This window comes from Durio zibethinus, chromosome 26 (genome assembly GCF_047325235.1).
Source record: "Durio zibethinus cultivar Kanyao isolate XHJ-2024 chromosome 26, ASM4732523v1, whole genome shotgun sequence".
Lineage (NCBI taxonomy): Eukaryota > Viridiplantae > Streptophyta > Magnoliopsida > Malvales > Malvaceae > Durio > Durio zibethinus.
In genome coordinates, this window is record NC_143187.1 from 2,735,490 (window position 1) to 2,755,838 (window position 20,349).

At 30.5% G+C, this 20,349-nt stretch overlaps 2 protein-coding genes across 2 annotated transcripts; one reads left to right on the top strand and one right to left on the bottom strand.

Annotated features, from left to right (window-relative positions):
- Positions 1 to 205: 205 nt before the first annotated feature.
- On the bottom strand, positions 206 to 2,683 carry LOC111274490 (auxin-induced protein AUX22-like). The gene is made up of 3 exons (XM_022859167.2): positions 2,251 to 2,683; positions 1,648 to 1,741; positions 206 to 568 (listed from the first exon to the last, which is right to left on the bottom strand). The coding sequence occupies exons 1-3, from the start codon at positions 2,594 to 2,596 to the stop codon at positions 460 to 462; spliced, it is 549 nt and encodes a 182-aa protein (XP_022714902.1). The 5' UTR covers positions 2,597 to 2,683; the 3' UTR covers positions 206 to 459.
- A 12,605-nt stretch (positions 2,684 to 15,288) lies between these two features.
- On the top strand, positions 15,289 to 20,327 carry LOC111274492 (RING/U-box superfamily protein). The gene is made up of 5 exons (XM_022859171.2): positions 15,289 to 15,459; positions 16,203 to 17,050; positions 18,759 to 18,884; positions 19,008 to 19,281; positions 19,680 to 20,327. Exons 2-5 carry the CDS (start codon positions 16,386 to 16,388, stop codon positions 19,863 to 19,865), a joined length of 1,251 nt encoding a protein of 416 aa, XP_022714906.2. The 5' UTR covers positions 15,289 to 15,459; positions 16,203 to 16,385; the 3' UTR covers positions 19,866 to 20,327.
- The last annotated feature ends 22 nt before the right edge of the window (positions 20,328 to 20,349 follow it).

Consider the following 20,349-nt stretch of genomic DNA (forward strand, 5'->3'; position numbering starts at 1 on the left):
ACTTCTGAAAATTCTTCACTGCTTTCTCATTGTTTATAAATGAAAATAAAAACAAAAAAAAAGTTATTTAATCTACTATCTAGAGTTTTTAAATTTCATAATCAATGTTAATAAAATGATATATACCTTTAAGTATATTTAAAAATTAATATATATATATCAATTTTCTAACATCATTTATAAAATTAAAAATTAAATTATAATATAAAAAAACAAATATTAATTATTATAATTTAAAAGTCAATCTCCAACACCAAATAACAAATAACAACTTCAAGTTCACGATGAGGAAGCAAATTAGGTTTCTTATCTATTATTAGGGGTCCTATCCCAATTAGATTATAACAAATTACGTCTTAACATCAATAATCCATAATTAACATTTAACAAAGTATAGGATCAAAGAAGCTTTCAGTCAAGTAATTCTTCAATACGGCATGCATTCATGTGCTTTTCTAGTCACTCCTTTAAAGTTCCATTGAGAGCTTCCCTTGATCTCATCACTTCAAAACCCTTGACATCTGCTTTTTTCATGATCCTCAGCCTTTTGCATGATTCAATAAACAACCTGCAAAATATTATTGATTAACCTACTAATTATTAGCTTTTACAACATAAGTTTTGCTTGCTTTTTTTTTTTTTATGAAAAATTGTATTCATTTATTTGCTTATTTGAATAAAATTTTTTTCATTTGTTTAAAATTTTAGGAATTTGTGGTGGCCAACAATCTTCTCTCACTAATAATTTCTGGGCTTGACGAGGTTCGTTTTTTGAGGACCATGTAATCGTAGTCAAACCGACATCATTATATGGAGTTAATTGGCCAATGTCGGCAATATTGGTCCAGCCTAATGGAATCCAAGCATGGTGCAAAATTTACAAATTTTGCCACTTTAAATTTCTTTACAACAATAACAATATAAACTAAATTATATATATATATATATCCTATAACTCTAAAATCGGTTATATAAAAATAAAAAAAATTATATTAAGTTATAATTTTAAATCTTCTTACTATCACTTTGTATTTTTATACGAAAATAAAAAATTATGTTCTAAAGTATTATTTATTTATTAATTGGAAACAGTTAGATAGCTTTTGGTTGTTTCATGGTGTGGAACATGATTTCACAACATTTCTAGCAATTCGATTACATGAATTTTATATAAAACAAGCTTGATCAATGTGAAAATTTTTATGACCCTTAATTTGTTCAATGATAAAAAATAATTAAAAAAAAAACTAGTGATTATAATTAGAGAATTACGACTATGATTATCTAAGAAGTTGCATGCTTTACCCAGCATGTAATCATGATTTACCCCTTAATTAAGTACTTTTGAGAAAGCTAATGTCCAACGCTTTTTCCCCAACAATCTTTTGACCAATGCACAAACTTTGGAACATTTTCAAAATGTCATGGCAAATTTCTTTGTCCAATCGAAATATCAATGTCTAAACTATGGGAAACAAGGATGTGATATTTTTAACTTGGTATGGATTTATTGATAAAGTTTTCAATAAATAGAGTTCTAAAACATAAAATGTCAGGTCAATATTCACATTTAATTCGTGATTAATGGAATAATAATCATAATATATATGACAGTCAAATTAATGGTGGTTGGAGAAAAAGACTTACTCCCAGGGAACGTCTCCTGCTAGCATCCAGTCTCCATCTTTGTCTTCATATATGGGAACGAATTCACAGCTGTCTGCATCCCGTAACGCCTCCCCTGTAAACAATCATATACCCCAAAACATAATTAATTTTTGTTATGCATTTATTTCTTTTTCAAGCACTTAAGTAATTAATTAATTGATTAATTGATTTGTTTTCTTTATATATTTATCTCTGATTATAGTTTTTTTGAGTTCAACTTCGTGCAATTAAAATTTTCTCTACAGGAAAGTATACATATTTATTATTTATTAATGGTCATTACCTTTTTTCTACACGTGACAAATCCTATTAAAAATTCCTAAATTCCTTCCACGAGGGTGGAAATTTTGATAAAAAAAAAATTAGAAGGGTTGAATTTACCAATCTCTCTTTTTTTTTTTTTTTTTCCTTTTATTATAAATTGAACTTTTTTGTTGAATGTTCCGAATAATTGACTGAATTATACAAATAATCCCTCTGTTCTGATTCTATATTAAGATTCGAATTTAAAACTTTAATTTGCATAGTGAAAATAATTTAAAGATGGAGCAAAAAAACAAAAAGAAGGAACTAAGCACTCACCAAAGAGCTTCTCCAATGCCGAAGCAAGATCAGAGTAACCTTTGAGCATGCCTAAATCAAATTTGCGAAGAAAAGGAGCTCCATCCATGCTAACTTTCACGTACATTTTTGATGTTTTAGACCCATCTTTGTTGTTGAAATTGTTCTTCTTTCTATACGAACATACCGGTGGCCACCCCACAACTTGACTCTTGCTTTGCATTTTCTGCCCATTGATCTTCCCATTTTCATCCTCCTCTGAAATCTCTGAGAAAACCCTTTTCTTCTCACTTTTGTCAATTCCAGCATCCCCAGGGAGACCCAACCTCAGCTCCGTGATTTCGAGTCCAAGACCTGCCGTGGCCATTTTCTCTGATGATTATGGCTTACAAGTTTGCAGTTCTTCTTTGGCACTTTTGGTTTTCAATTGTGTGTGTTTTTCTATGCTAATTATGAAGATATATAGGGTTTTTAAATAGTATAGGATATGGAAAATAAGGCTAGTTTCTATTCAAGGTAAGGAGAATGGAGGACATAGTGGGAGCAATTACAGGTCAACTAAGGCATAGTGGTCGGTCACATGAGAGGCAAAAGTGGGGACTTCGTGTCCCCCTTAAAACACAATCAAAGGCCGGCACCAGAAGTTGGACATGTGGACATGATCCTAGGGCTGTTTTGGGGTCGGTGATATGGATTTGATCCTGGCCATTTGATTTGGTGAATTTGAAACAGGTCCATGTGAGATCTGCCGGTTTGAAAGGGTCTCTTTTGCTATAAATCATATGGAAATACCGCCCAAAAACGGCCCCATGATTTAGAGGCAACTATATATGTTTTTGCAATATTCATATTATACTTATTAACCATGATTTTTTTTTATTTTTTATACAATCGATTTCAAAATTATAAAATATAAACTTAATTTGTTATTATTTTAATCATAGCCATATAATGCTGTGCGCCATTCATACCTAACCTGCTTTATTTAGAAATGCCATTGCCTATTGGTATATACTACTATGCAGGTAAAAGACTTCGAAATTAAGTAAAGATCTATGTCCTTGTAAAACCATCTTCATCATCATGATGTAAAAAGACACGCATTTTTTAAAATCGGAGATGTGTTAAATGGTTTGAATTCAAAATCAAGGTGAGAATATGGAAATAGGGACATTTTCTGTAAATAATACAAAGTACTTTAAAAGCAAAACTTTAATTTCTCACATTCGGAGTATTTTGACAATATATTGAACTTTTCTCATTCTCTCCATCTTTTTCTCTGTTGTTTCAGAAGATGCATTAACCCTTGTAACAACACTTTGGCTTTGAATTCGAAGAGAGCTTAGCTCATGTGATTTATGTAATCATTCTTAAAAAATAATATTTAATAGATTTAAAATTTAAATATTGTAGACATTGATTTTGTTCGGATTTATTATTTTCAATTCTCGTGTAATATTAATAATAATAATAATTTTAATAATAATAATAATAATATTGGTTTAATTAAAATTAAAAATTAATTAATTAAAAAATAAATAAATTTAAAAAAAAAAACAAAAATGTCCAAATGAAAAAAAAAAACATAAGGGCCGGTGCCAGAGGGTGCCTTACACGGCACCACTGGCTACCCACATCCTTGCCTAGTCATCATGCCATTACCCTAGCCATCATACAACTTCTTTGTCCAGTCCCTTCACTGGGGCACTATGGCTCCATCAGCACACCCCTACCACTCTCGAATCTTCAGACAGACGCCCAAAACCCTAGCACTTGCGAAAACCCAAAAGCTTTCTCACACTCCGACCAGACTCACCCACTAGCAGCGATCCTTCTTGACCCACACAAATACCCAAACAAAAAAACAAAAGCAAAATCAAACGGTCCTCCCCGTATGGAGGATCCTCAGTGCCAAAGCTCTCTTGCAATAAAGAAAAAAATATTGTCAGTTTGAGTTCTAAAAAAAAAATAAAAAAAAAAAGAACATCAAAACTTTAAGCTTTGATTTACGTCGATCGGGGCTATTTTTGATGAAAAGAAGGTCGGATCTGAGCTCAGGAGGTCGAAAGAAACTTTCTAGTAAATTTTGACATTTTTCGACTATCGGCGACAACTTTAGGCCGCGATCGATGTGACGACCGACGCCAGATTCTGGCAAAGCCAAAGTGGATTTTTTGGAAGTTAGGGATTTTTTCGGGTAAAAAGGAAAAATGACCAAAAAAAAATTTTTAAGCCTTTTATAAAAAAGGCATAAACCAAGAAGGATCCGCGCGTGGACTCGGATTCGATCTGGGATCCGAGCAACCAACCCACCAACCCGGCTCGTCATATAGCTTTGAACCAATTTGACCAGACTGGACCAAATCGCTCCTCAGACCGAACCGAACCATTCCCCATACGGCTCAACCAAACCACGCGTTAAACCAACCCTTTTTTGGTCTGACCAAACCGCCGTTGACCGATCAGATTCAGATAAAAAAAAAAATTTTTAATTTTTTTATACATTATTTCTGTTATTTTAAAATTATTATTAATGTTCATGCGTGATAAAAATATTTAAACATGTTAAAAAAATTTTTATAATAATATTAATAAAAATAAATAATGTATTCAAACTTTTGAAAAATAAATAAATAAATAAAACAAGAATAATAACAAAAAATGCTTAAAAATAATAATATTTAAAAAAAAGAATAAAATAATATATTTGTTATTTTTTCTGCCTAGATGTTGGAGAGAATAAAAACTTTAAACTCTAAAATATAATTTCGCTTAGATGTTGGAAAATTATATTATTAAATAATAATAATAATAATAATAAGATTAATAAATAAAAAAACTAATAATAATAATAATAAAAAAATTTCATTTAAATATGTATAAAGTATAATATTCTTAAAATTCATAAAAATTGAACTTGTTCCGAAAGTTCGCCTAGATTTTGGAGATTTTAGAGATATTAGCGTTTTAAAATTTAAAAAAATTAAAATCAAAACCTAAAATTTTAAAATCCTAAAAATTTAAAACCTTAAAATCAAAATCATTAACCCCAAACCCTAAAACTGAAATCTCAAACCTTAAAATTAAAAAATCCCAATTCTTAAAATCCAAAACCTAAAGATCTAAATTTCTAACAGCCCTCTTGAAATCCAAAATCCCAAATTCCAAAATTCAAAATCTAAAAATTCAAAGGTAAAGACCTTAATTTGATACATATTTTCAAATTTTTAAAATTTTGGGACCCTAACCTTTAAAATATCGACTTAAGCTATAACCAAAACTATCTAAAAATCCTAAGGATACGTGTGAAAGTCTCGCTTAAAGTAATTTGTTCTCGAATGCCACCTAAATAATGGGATATTTAGGAAATTTTATTTCATTAAGTTTTTCCAAACCAATTCTTAATTCGTTTTAATAATTGGACTAATTAACAATAAAGGTATAATAATAAAATGGGATCTTAAATATAAATAGTCACGTCTAAGCTTTGCTTAGATGTTGGAGAGTCAAGATGGTCTCATTATATTTAAGAATCCATTGTTTGTATTGCATAATATTCATCGGCATACATACGCTATCATGTTATCATTAACAATCATTTGCATTCTTCTATTTTTTATTTATTTTATTTTATTTATTTACCACTTGATGATAAAATATTTTATAATAAAAAGGGATAATACATTTTTTAAAAATTTGTGATATTATAAAATAAAAATAACATTCCGAAAAAAATGATTATTGATACTTTGCCTAGATGTTGAAGAGTTATCAACAATTATCTTCTATAAAGAGTGTTATTTCATTTTAAAGGATATTGTATTAAATTTCAAATGAAACGAGTCATCTTAAATTCTATTGAAATATTGGAGAATTTTAAGATAATTCTTTAACTTAAATATTTTCTCAAGATTTCTAAATAAAAAATTTTAGCAAAAAAAAGTATTTCTTTAAACGAAAGGAATTAGTATTAAATCTCAAGTCAAAATCATTTTATCCGACATCGAAAATAGCGCATAATTAAATGATACCAATTTATGGGCGTTGTAAGGGTATTAATTGTTTCTCACATATAATCGACTCTCGAGCCTAACCTGATTTTTCGTAGATCAAAATTTATCTTTTTGATAAACTTTAAATCCGTTTTTATAGTTTTATTAAAAAGATAAATTTTTGGGTGATTAATCACACCCTAACAAAGATTGATGGTGAATCATCTTTTATTTTTTCTAATTATAAAACACTTTACGTCAGACAATCCAAAAATCGTTACGACAAATATTAGCATATATAATCTTTTTCTCTATCCTCAAACTAGGGCTTTTTATATAAAAACAAATATTTAGCTACATGCAGGATGCAGGAAATTGGTAAAAGAAAATTAAACAATAATTTCAATGGGAAACCATTATTTTTAGGATTATTAGTTTATACACAAATGGTGAAACTCTTAACTCTATAAGTAGGTTTGTATAATTAACACGAATCTATATGATAATTATTTTAATTTGTTAATTTCCTAATATTATAACCAAATTGATATATAATAACTCTATAAACCAATTTGTAGAATTTAAAACTGCTAGCTGAAGATAATTTTCCTTATTTTTAACTATAAATCGAAAATTACATACTAATTTTATTTCAATTTTCCCGCTTACAACTACAAAGAATTCTTCCTGTTCATTACCTCTAAATATTTAATCTTATGATCCTATCAAATATAGGATTTTACTAATTAACAGCACAATACAATGGGTTATCATCAAGATTTTTCTCTAATAATTGTATTATCAGAAACAAGTATAATTGCTTGTTTTTTATGCTTGGGGTGCACAAATTATTAGTAAATGTTCAGATACTTAGACCATTATTAATGTGTATGAGGACCATATAATGTTCAAATTAATGTTGCAGACCATTAAAATTATTATGCGCAGGGATCGATGGTACATGCATGCAAGGATGCATGGATCATAAATTATAGCAAGTATAATGTCATTACTGACATTTGATCGATATGTGGCAACATACTTGAGCTAGCTTATGAAGGATCATGTCTGAAAGTATAGAATCTCATGCATAAGAAATGATGTGCATTTAATCATGTACATAGCCAACACGAACAGAAGAGGTGATCCAGCAAGTAGGACCTGACTGAGGTTTCTTCTCTTGTAAGGGAACTTCCAGCAGAGTCAACTCCATTTTTCAATCTAAGGGTCCCTAAGGCCATTACCGCTTCGAGGATTGCTGTCCAGGTTGCCTGTTATACGCCAGCAATGGTACTCTAGCTGGAAAGTGCTTGTTCTATTTTCAATCTCGAAGAAAATTTTTGCTATGGGAATTTATTTTCAATGGGAAAAGTACCCTTCTTTAATTTTCTATAAAAAAAAAAACTAGCATCCTTTTGTAAGTCATATATAAGAAAGCACCATTACTTTTCCATGGTACAGTTTTGCACGATAAGACTGTAGGAAGAAAATTAGACCCCCTCTATAATTAGATGTAGATATAACTCGAGGAACAGTTTAAGACAAACAAGGGGCGTTAAGCAAGAAAATTTTATGCAATATTATAGTAATTAAGATGATTCGCATATTTATAGTGTAAAAAAAAATTTGTAACAATATTTATATACATTTTTGTTGTGAAATATAATAATAATAATTGCAGCATATATAAGAGTTTTATAAGCTGCAAAAGGTTTTTCAACAAAATATAAATTGCTATAATGTGTCGCAAAAAGTATTTAAAACAATTTTTAGGTACATTTTTGCTCCAAAATATATGTATTGCAGCATATATAATACTTTTTATATTATGAAAAAGACAATAATTTGTAGCATTATAAAAGTTATTTTAATTAATATTTGTGTGATCTATTGATAAAATATTAAAATTTTAATTTTAATGATTAGAATTCAATTTCTAACAATTACAAACATTAGGAGGAAAAAGTTATTGCAAAAAATTTTGTTACTAAAAATAAAACTTCTTGAAGGTAACTAAAGAAGTGCAAGCACCATAAGAAAAAGAGGATCAAATGCCATAGTACAATAATACTGTGTTGGGTGACACTCAGTGATAGTAAAAAATCCTTTTGCTTTTTTAAAGTTTAACTTGAGGCCCTTGCCCTTTTATATAGTTACCGACGTCCTAAGCAATAGTAAGGTAGAGTATCGAGCATGGCTTGGTTTGGATCACAACCTACCCCATAAAGAAAAAGTGTGGTGACCCGGTTCCCTTCAGTCTTCACAAAATCATGTCAGCTGTTCGTGCATAAATGAATAAATTGCTTCTCGAGCATGGTCCCTCCCTCTCTAAACAAAAAAAAATCAACCACGCCCCTTATTTTCCTGTGGTCCTTAGACCTGGAAAGATTTTTCACATTCTGCCAATACTTGTACGGCTTGTTGATTTGAGGATAAAACGTCTTGTCAAAAACAATTTGAAGAAAGGGACAACTATATATAATATGCTTTCACAATCTCACTGCATGAAACTTTATATTTAGCAATAATTATTTTTGAATAACTATAATAATGTGGTAAAATATGTCAAAACTTGAGCATTAACTTCAATCAAATTAAAAAAAATCATGCGTGTACAAACTACAAAATCAAACAAATTATTAACTCCATTTATTTTCCTTGACCAAAAAGTTTATAGATTCTAGACAGCATACATTGTCAAAGAAAGAATCTGTAGGAAGAAAAAGAGTCCAATGGATTTCTTGTTGGTTTTTATTAGGGATACAATCTTGAAATGGTTCCCTAAAAAATTTGTTTAAATTCATAGTGCCAATAGTAGCATCACTATTATTGATAATTAACTAACAAACCTAACTTCAAATAATCAGTGGGGAATCTATTCTTACCATATCTCACATGACACCTCTAATTTTAGGACTTCAAACGACAAAGAAATACTTCACATCAAGTCTAACTAATAATTTTGTGCATATACATGGTTGAATACATCATTAATGTTGGGGGAATGCAAAATAAAATACAAACAAATTTTAGTTACATCACATGACATTTGTCTCCATACATGTGCACAGCCATCTTCAATATTGATTCAATAAACCATGCTTAATTACTTTAAGCGGAAGGTGTCTTATTGTTAGGGTTACTATAACTGAAGAACAAGACAGTGTCCTTCGGTTGGGATTACTATAACTGAACACTGTGTTTTATTGCACATGCTTCTATCTCTTGAAGGTTTTTAACTTGCTCAAAACGTGCAACACCTCGTATATATTTAAGCTAATCGGTTATTATTGGTGTAATATAGTTTGAATTATGCTTATTTGTGTATACGGTGTAATATTAGAGCATATTTAAATTGTTAATGGTACTGTGGAATATTAAGGAACTATTTTCGGACAAGCTGGACAGACGAACGTCAAATTTTTTTGTTAGGTCTTCACTCCTCGGGGCCCTTTGATTGTGGTGTGTGTACTTCCAAACATTTCTAACGACTACCAAGATATTGTGTTTATTAGGTCAGCTCTAATTAATTCTATAATACATCCAGTCGCACTCTTATTTCTCATTGGAGGGAACCACAGAAATTGAAGTAACAGCTACTAGGGCCATACATTTGCAGACTACTTTATCTTTAAACGTAATTCTTACCTTCGTTTGCGTCTTGGAAATTGCATATGAAAAATGTAAGGAAAATGCTTGAGAATTGCATTCAATATTCCGATTTGACTTTTAAGTTTTGGGTGGTGCACTTATGGTTCAATGAACATTATAACATTTTCATTGCAAACAAGCAGGAAGTCTGAAAGAAATTTAAAGTTTCTGGTATTTTGTGCAATATTCATAGATACATGCATTTCTTGGTTGTCGATATAAAATTAATTTTATTGCTTTTTTTTTCTTAATTATCAAATCTAGTTTCACATTTGTTTTTTCTTTTCTATTGGTGCAAGCCATTGCCAGCTTTTCACTTTCAATGAAAAAATTAGTGCTTTTAGTTTCTCTTGGGATTGCAACAATAGGGCCTTGCCTTCACTAAACTCTAGCTAAGTTTGACCAAGATCTACATGCGAGTTGCTACTAATCAAATATAATTTCCTCCATGTCCCATAAGAAATTAGATTTGGATAATTAATTAGATCAAAGTTCAAACTACAAATTTAGTGAATCGAAGTGAATAATTGAAAATGCTATAATTTTTAGTAAGCTATTAAAAAGATATTGATGAATCTTCAAAGCAATATTAATTACACCAAACAAACAAAGCCGTTGATATCTAATTTATTTATCTATCTTACAAGTTGCAATCATCCCGATGATTACACACTTAGACATGATTCCAGACATGATTCCCTTGCAACTTCATCAAATTTTGATTCAAAATATAACATATGTGAAATGTTTCTTGGCAACCGAGCATATGTTTCCTTTGGGTTCGACAGGACAACAAGATTCATGGCAGGGTCCTATAATATGGCACACGTGATGGCAATGTCAGCGGCAAAGCACTGGATCACTCCGTCATAAGACTAATCATGGTTAGACAATGTAACCCACATCATAAAGATATGCCTTAAGGGGCATAACAGTACATCACTGGTAAGTTGGGATCATCAAATCTTTTCCGTTTATTCAAGTGGTCGATCCTCGACCCCGTTGCTAGCTGCGTGGTTGATTTATGACCATTGATCAGGATACAAATTGTGTGACAAGTAACTTGACACATAGGATAACGTAAGATGTGAACAGAATCTTATTGTTAAATTAGAATTGTGGGGGAAGACTTATCATAGGAATGTGAATTGTACGTAAACACAATTTTTTTAATTAAATTAGAATTGCGGGGGAAGATCTACAATATGCAATTGTAAGTGAATACAATGTTTAAAAAAAAATTAAATATGAGAGAAGCTTGGGAAAAATTGTTTTCATGAATGTTGAGTCATGAGTGAGATATTCACATTTGATTAATTGTAAATAATTAAGAAATTAATTTGTTTACATATATTTAAGATTATCCCAAGATTAAATCTTGATAATTAAAATAAAAAGTTCAATATTTTATTACGGTTGTCAGTGGAAAATTTTTTATTTTAATAAAAAAAATGAATTCCTTTAATTTTTTTTATTGGATTGAGAGTATAGCTCAAAAAGTGGAAACAAAAATTAACTTATGAAGTCTAATTTAATTTAACTTTAAATTAATCGAGATTTAAAATAATTATTGGATCTGAAAAAAAAAAAACTTAGCGAAATTATAGTAGAACGAGAAGGGAAGAAAAAAGAGCAAGTGAAATTAGATATGTTTTCCCCTAGAACATTGTTGTGGGCCTGCAGGCAAGTTGTAGATGTGGCTGAGCCCTTTCTTCGTATGTGGAAAGTGATAATAACCAGATAGACTAGAGAAAAGGAATAGGTCCCAAAGCTTTTTATTAAGCAAAGAAAGGACTAACAATTGCTGCAAACTTCGTCTTTCTTTTCTCTCATTTTCGATCTTTTTCTATTCTTTCGGTTTCCTTTTCTCACAGAGCAAAAAAAAAAAAAGGGGGGGGGGGGGGAAAGAGACAGGGAAGCATAGGAGAACTACGGGGAATCAACAAGGTTGAAGATTTTTTTTATCTTTTTCTTTCTAAAGAAGTGACGAAGAAAGTGAGAGGAAAGACATAAAAAGACCAGAATCGTTTGTCGTGAAAGAGGATTTTTTTTGGCACAAAAAAAAGGAACAAGATATTTTGCCATTGAAAAGGATTGAAGCCTCAGAATTTTCTTTGAAGGGCTACGCATAGTTGCATACCTCTTGTAAAGTGAATTATCCTATAGATAAAAGGTAAATAGATTACTCTGAGTTGAAGGAAAGTTTAAAACATTTAAAAAGTAGTTAAAAAAATAAATTACAATAATTATATCTATATTAGAAAATTTTTTTCCAACTAATAGAATCAGAGATTGTCACATATCTTATTATATATTTAAAATAAGTAATAAATTTAAATAAAAAATGAATAATAAATCAATATGATAAAAAAAAAACTAATAGTATTTTTATTTTGCTTGTAAAATTTACAAACTTCATGAATAATGTTTAAAATAATAACCCTTTTCATTTCATTGTTTGAATTTTTCTTCAAATGACCTTATTATTTTCTTCAATAGCTTTTGTTGGTCTTTTTTTTTTTATCATTATTATTTTTAATCCACGAAGTTTAACTTTATTTAGAGATTAAATTCTAATGAATCCATAATAAATTTTAGCAATACATGATTAAAATTCTCAAAATGCAATTATCCTCTTTCCATTACAAAAATATTCAAATTTGAACCCACCAAGTCCTCTTGAATCCTTTTATTTTGTCTCCCTAATGTTAGAGAGAAGCCATTCTAGCTTGTGGATAAAATACGACAAACCATGGGTCTGGATATGATACGAGTGGCCCATCAACCGACACGTTTCATTCAAATCATAGCAATCCACAAAAATTTGTCCAGTTGTTACTTGTTACATTTGAATCTTGGGCTGATCAAAGTTGGATACTTCGAACGATGGCCCAGACCAGGTTTTACTCTTTAGGTTGGGCCTGTTTCTTCGTCTTTACCAATCATCACCAGATCAACACGGATTTAAGAGCAACGCTGTCGGGGGAAAACTGGGAAAATTTAATTTTGCCATGAACAGGCAGTGCTATTAGACAAATATTCCTTATGATCCAGTACAATTTTAATCACCGTTAGCAAGTAGTATATGATTTTCTTAATTTATAAGTAGATTTTTACATGTGAATGATAATAATTAATATATATTAAATGATATATATATATATATATAGAAGGACATCAGCCTAATCCACGATGCAACAGTTTCTTTTTTGTAAAAAAAATTAATGTAATTAAATAACATATCTTAAAATATAGTTTTGGCCAATTATTTTTAAATATAATTGATTGAATATAATAGCGAGTATATATATTTTTCTTCCAATCTTTCCATTTTTATTTTTTTTTGGAAGGTAGGTAACAACAGACAAAGCCTCATGGTGGCAGCAACGACTGCTGGAGAGAAAGTAAAAAGAAAAAAAATTAAAATTATGTTAGGTATACGTGCCAAATTCAACAACAACCTCAAGTAAGATATTGTTTTTCTTCTATATCTCAATCAATTGCAGTATTAAAGTTATTAAAGACAAGGTATATAAAAAAATTAAGATTTGTTTCATTTTTTTAATTATTTTATTTGATTTCTCATATCTTTCTTGGATCTGGCTTCTGCTTTGAGTTACTGGTAATATATTTTTCTTTTTCTTTTTCTCTATCTTAGTTATTTCTTTGTTCACAAACACTTTTTCTTTTCTCTTTAGTTCTTTCACTCTTTCCTCTTTTTACTATTGTCAAGTATATCAATCCCTATCCTCACTTTTTTCTTTTTCTTTTCAAAATAATTAAGGAAAAAAATGAAAATAAACAAGAGAGAAGAAAAACAAAGTGAAAGAAAAAAAAGGGTGAAGAATGGCCATTGAGGCATTGATTTATATAGATTCTATTTGAATAAATGATGAAATTAATTTCGATGAAATTAAAAATAATAAAAATTATTATAATTGTAATTAAAAAAAATAATTATAATTACGGTTAAAAAATTTTAATAAAATATTTATATTAAATAAATTTTATTAAAATTGATATTTAAATTTAATTAATAGTATGATAAATTCAATCGAATGAAATTTAAATCTAACTATAATCATAAGAGATTGAAAATTAACGGATACTCTATGACTAAGAGGAGAGAAAGTTAGGCTACATAGTTAATTTATTTAAAAAAAAAAAAGAAAAAATTTACAAACAACTAATGAGGTGCCATTAACCTTTTTTTTTTTTAATGAAAAATGCCATTAAAAACTTTAATAAAAACTTCTTCATAGAACATTAACGTAATTCAATAGCAATATTTTGAAATTTATACATAAAAAAAATTTATAATTTAAAAATTTTTTTAATATAATCTATCATTTTTCTCCATGATCTCATAAAAAATACATATTTCTATTATTAAACTAAAAGAAAATATTTTTCATGCAATTAGCATCTCGAAATTTTACATATGATGGATACGCATGGTTTTGGTCGGTGGATTGTTACCAAAGCCCCCGTGAACCGACACTTGACCAGAAATGGTTTTTAATCGAATCATTTACGTAATTGAATTAAATAGGAATTGACTTTACTTTTTTTTTAAATATTAAATGAAGAATCTTGTTGATAATTAAATTAAAAGAGGTGTAAATATAAAAATATTTACGATATAAACAATTATATGTGAGAGTTGTAAATATAAAATAAAGATGACCTGTATTAACCAATCGGATTTGTGAAAAAAAAAATCTAAAGTTCGTCAGATTTTTTATGAATTTCAATCAATTAAAAACAAATTTTAAAATTATTTTAAAATTATATATTTTTTATACATAAAATGAGTATAATCATTGAAAAGGACAAGAGATTTGGATTTGAGATCAAAATTTTTATATCTCGAACTCCTTAACCGTTAAGGTAAGAAGTTGAGAATTAAAATTATATTTTTATTTATTAATTATTGATTCTTTCATGTTTTCACTAAAAATTATTCTTCTTAAAAAATTTAAATATGAAATTGATAATACATTATAAAAAATTAAAAATTAAGGAAACTTTTTTTAATTTGGTTTTCTTTGTAATTTTTTAAATGATACCGAATATTTTTATTTTTTTTATAATAAGTTTTAGTTTATATAATTAAACAAAGCATTTATATACTTTATAACTAATTTAATTATAATAAAATTTTAAATTATTTTATTAATTCAAATTAATCCCAATGATCGATTGAGTCATTTGACCTAAAACTCAGATCCTGTGCACATGTCAGCAAGCATCCGACCCAGCTATAATACCTACGGTTTTTGGCCATCTTAAATAGATCCAAACCGTTAGATCCATGATGGCAAAAAAATCTATTACTTGATCTGAACTCCTTCAAATCAAACGGTTCACTAATTTTCTCACCTTTTTCTTAAAAAAAAACGCTGGCTCTCTCTCTGTTTTGGCGTAAGCAATGGAGCGGAAAAGCTGACGCTATATTTTCTCGAGAAACTGAAAGAATAGATAAGAAAAAGAATTGGGCTTTGAAAAGCTTTATCAGTTTATATTGGCACTTCTTTTTTCTATTTACATTCATATACTATCAGATATTTATTATTCAAAATCTTAGGTAATGTTCTAATCTTTTTCCTCTAATTCTTTTTTTCTTTTTTAATTTAGGGCTTTACTTTCCTATGAATTTATCTTGATTCTGCAAATTAATAATGGTTTTTAGCTTTGTTGTAGTTAATTAATGGTTTGATTTAAATTTGCTTAAAAATAGCTTAAATATTTAAAATATCGAATTTTTAATTGTTTTTAAGTTGAATTTAAGATATTGTGAAAATATTATGCTAATAATGCTTTGGGTTATCAAAATTATAACAGGAAATGTAATGTTTAGTTTAATATAATAACGATCTTTTGAAAAATTCGATTTGTTTTTGCTTGGGTTTCTACTTATGAGTAGTTTTAGTTTAATTTTGTATGAATTTGTTGTGGAAATATCAGATTTTTCTTGAGAAAGTGTTGTTGATGCTTAATGTCACTGATTCGTTGTGTTTGTTGTTTAAGGATCTAGTTTTTTTTATTATTATGTAGTGGTGACCTCCAAAAGTGATTTTAAGAGTTTTGTCAATGTATTTGTTGTAAATGCAGACCATTATATGCTATAGTTGCTTTGTTGTCTGATTATGCTGTTGATGCAGCATTGTGGTCAGCTGCTTCTGCTTAATTTTAGTTACCAGTTATGCGATGTCTAAACCGTGTTATAACTACATGCATACACGCATATGCTCTCTTTAAAATTCAAGATATGGGTTTTGTTGACATGATTAGTATAAAAAATTGATTCTTTGCTTGGTTTCATGGCAGCTTTTGTGTAAAGAGGGAATAAAGTTGGTCGATTTGTAGGTTTTGCGGTGCCAAGCGTTTTAAGTTGCTTGGCACAGCTTATTAAGTTTTGGGGGAGTTGTGGGGGGAGTGGAACATTAGATATCTAGAAAGTCTATAAGTGTCCTATGCTTTCACAACTTCTAATTGGGACCCCAGACTTAGATGGACAGTTCCTCTCCAGAAGAAAGCATTGAGCAAACTGACCAATACCCATTGCTAATGGAACGAGTGGAAAGCCATAGTGATCAAGAGCATATCATTGACATAACAAGACATGATGATGCTTCATCAAGCTCATCTCGGGATGAGCAACCTTCTGGAGTGAACTTAACACAAAGTGAAGATAGACCTTCAAGCAGCTCACAAGCTCCCACTAATCAGACTTCTTCCTCAAACAGATTAAACTCTAGGAATTCATCATTTATGAGGAGAAGTGATGGGTATGGTAGACGCCGCAGAAGCCCTTTAAATTCTGTATTATGGATTTCTGTTGAGTTAGCTGTCACTGTTAGTCAGATTATAGCATCTATCGTTGTTCTGTTGTTGTCAAGAAATGAAAAGCCACAAGCTCCATTATTTGCATGGATTGTTGGTTATGCATCTGGTTGTGTTGCAACGCTTCCTATTCTTTATTGGCGCTTTCGTAACCGCAACCGGGGTATTGAGCAAGATTCGACACACTTGCGTCAAGGTTCTTCTCATGGCAATCCCAGTGAGTCTACACCTTATACTGCTATCTCAGTTACTCAAGCTTCAGATGAGGAGAATAATCGCATCTCTGAATCAGCAACAAGGAACACTCTGATTGGAGGAACCTTAAGTACAAGGTGTGTTTGCATTTGTTTTTCAGTCGCTACTTTATGCCTATTTTTGGGTTAATAAAACTCCACATTGCTCTTACTTTTTATATGATGAAGTTGGATAGAGTGGATTGGAAAATTACTTTACATCATAAACATACTTGCTTTTATGATTAATGATGAAAACACTAATTAACAGTACATTTTAGTTTAATAACTCTTTGTAAGATAAAGCAAAGGAAAAAGGTTCTGGTTCCTGCTATTTTTTGGTTGATATCTTTTTGAACGCATTGTTGGACTAAGGCTAAGCTGCTGTAATATGGCACACAAAACATTTTGGTAAAGTTTCATGGTTTAACTTATTTAGTTATCTATTTAAAGTTTGAAAACAATTGATGTGTTTTGAGTTTAGGTATGCTAGACTTTGACTTGATGACTGCCTGCACTTGAAACATTGATTTATTTGCAGTTAGCAGAATGAGTGTTCACCTTTTTTTTTTCTTCCCTGGTGGGAGTTTTCATCAATGTGTCAAATAATGTTTATTTCTGTTAAGTTTTCCAAATAGATTCTGAATGTCTTGTAAGAAATTGAGAGCGTTAAGGCTTTGAGATGAAAGGTCTTCAAATTTCTTCATTATCCTTCTTTAAGATTTTCTAGCTAAGGGGGAATTGCCAAGAGCAAAACTGGTGTGATGGCCATGGTAGAAGAACGAAATGATGATGTTTATGGTGGCAGTGATAGAGGTGGAAAATATTGAAGAAGATGTTGATGATTCAGTTGCATATTTATGCCAATACCGCAAAATTCAGTGGTGTTACCGCTAGAATCTTTGTTTTTGTGATAGTGTTGGTGAGTGATGGTGCTGGAAATGGGAAGCAGTAGTGGCAATTGCTACTGCAGTGTCATTGGCAGTGGAGATGGATATATATGCTGCACATTATTTTAGATTCATCTAAGGCTTCATTAAGTTACACAAAGAGAATTATGCTTTTTGTTATCTAAGAAAGTCAATTTTTGAACTATTTAGAAGCTATTTAGAAATGATTTTTTCTTTTTGTATCCGAACTGCATTTTTTTTTTCATTTTGTACATAATAAAATTAAAATAGAGAAAAAAAGGTAGCAAGAATGGCAATCAGGTCTAATTTGCTTAAAAGAATTCTTTTTGATTAGTAATAGATTGCAATATAGATTGGAAATCCTCTAAATTGCCGTTCTTGTGTAATAAACAGCTGATATGTTTTGGATTAATGTGATCATCGAAATGTAAGCTGGAGTAGGCAAAAGGAGCCTGATAATCTATTTGACCAGCACACATTTAAGATATCTGTAATCTTTTATCTGCTCATTCACTATTATTTCAAGAACCAACATTCTTGTCATTGAATTTTTTGAAAATTTGATGAAATAGGAGTGAAACATTCCCACTTTTGGGCTTCAATTGGTATTTGAGGTTAACTTTAAATTCTTGCTCAAAAGGAGATAAATAAAAGTGAAGCCAAAACTTTGCACAAATTCAACAGAATATAAAATACTGTACCTTGAAAAAAATGAGCATGTAAAAAATTTAGGAGCTTTTATGGCCTTAAAAAGGAAATGTAGTTAAAAAATATGTATGCATATAAAACATAATAAAATATAAGCTGCTATTATATTATCTTGGAAGTCTCCATAGATTCTGAATATTATCATCTAGATGTTGTGACTGAGTGAAGAATTGGCATCAAATATGCAGGCTCAATGGATTAGTAGACCATTTCAAGATGGCCCTAGATTGTTTTTTTGCTGTGTGGTTTGTCGTGGGCAATGTGTGGATATTTGGAGGTCACACATCTCCTTCTGATGCTCCTAAATTGTACAGGTACAATGGGGCCCAAAGATATCTATTGCTTTTAGGCCAAAAAAAAAAATATCTATTACTCTGTTTTGCCTGAGATTCAAATTTTCATTATGGTTTGCGCACCATTTACTGGTTTCATTGCAGGTTATGTATAGTGTTCCTTACTTTTAGCTGTATCGGATATGCCATGCCATTCATACTATGTGCAACAATTTGTTGCTGCTTGCCTTGCATAATTTCTGTCCTTGGTTATCGGGAGGATTTTTCACAAACTAGAGGAGCCACCATGGAATCTATAAATGCTTTGCCGACCTACAAGTTTAAATCTAAGAAAACTGGAAATGTTAATGATCAGGGTGAAGGTGGAGTCCTGGCAGCAGGGACGGCAAAGGAACGTGTGATATCAGGAGAAGATGCAGTAAGTTTAATGCTAAGAATTTGCTAACACTTTGTTGGTCTTCACATGTAAACTGCAACCACTTAAAACTGCATTCAGAGTACTTGCTAGGGTCAAACTAGATGAAACTGAACAGATTTAATCATATACAGAATGACAAATTTTGGGAGCATCTAGCTGAGTTGTCTCTTAATTTTACTTGCTGAATTCAGCTTTCACTTTGCTCTGCTTGACTTCTTATTAGCAGTGTCCTAAAGCTGTATGGCTTAGTGACTTGAGATGTTTATTTCTCTTTATTCACATTGTTTGCTGGAGACATAAAATAGATATGGTACATTGACTGTGAGGTGGACATGAGAGATTTGATTTGTGCCTGTCCTTGGATTAATAATACAGCTTACTAACTTGAGGTGTTGCAGTCTTGTTGTATTTGCTTGGCAAAATATGCAGACAATGACGAGCTGAGGGAGCTGCCGTGCATCCATGTCTTCCATGTCGAGTGTGTAGATAAATGGTTGAAAATTAATGCATCTTGTCCCCTTTGTAAAAGTGAGGTTGGTGAGAGCAGCAGCAGTGCTTCACCATTGGCTAGAGACTCAAATTAACATCATAGGAAAAGGATGGACAAAGGAATCAGTTGAAGATGGGACAAAGACAATGTCTTAATGTTTTGGTGCTCATCTCCTGGCTGCTGTATCAAACTTTGTGATCGTTAACTTGATATGCAACATCCTTGAAGAGCTTTTACTTTGTTCTTACAGATTGTTGCATTTAAGCTCTGAGTCAAGCCTCACACTCAGCAAAGTGACTGTGCCCCATGCACCAGAAACAAATATGGAGTTATTCTGTTATCAAAAAATTTGAAGTGCTATACTATATACGAGATTGTTTCTTCAACCTACCACTCGTACTTTATTTCCCTGCACTGTTTATATAGCTCTCTTCTTGCCATGGAATTGTTTTTGATTTGCTACTGTTCTTGACTATTTCATCTGCTCTTTACCATGTTGTAAGTAAACATGAACGTCTTATATTTATTCGGAATGTTTACAGCTGAAGTTGGAATATCTGTATCTCTGCTGTGCTGCA

Bases quoted from the DNA above. Each gene is read 5' to 3' on its own strand.
- LOC111274490 (XM_022859167.2), bottom strand. From the start codon at position 2,596: ATGGCCACGGCAGGTCTTGGACTCGAAATCACGGAGCTGAGGTTGGGT. The intron at 1,742-2,250 runs GTGAGTGCTTAG...GATTGTTTACAG, and splicing joins GGCATTGGAGAAGCTCTTTG to GGGAGGCGTTACGGGATGCA. The intron at 569-1,647 runs GTAAGTCTTTTT...AATATTTTGCAG, and splicing joins GCAGGAGACGTTCCCTGGGA to GTTGTTTATTGAATCATGCA.
- LOC111274492 (XM_022859171.2), top strand. From the start codon at position 16,386: ATGGACAGTTCCTCTCCAGAAGAAAGCATTGAGCAAACTGACCAATAC. The intron at 17,051-18,758 runs GTGTGTTTGCAT...TCAAATATGCAG, and splicing joins GGAGGAACCTTAAGTACAAG to GCTCAATGGATTAGTAGACC. The intron at 18,885-19,007 runs GTACAATGGGGC...GTTTCATTGCAG, and splicing joins GATGCTCCTAAATTGTACAG to GTTATGTATAGTGTTCCTTA.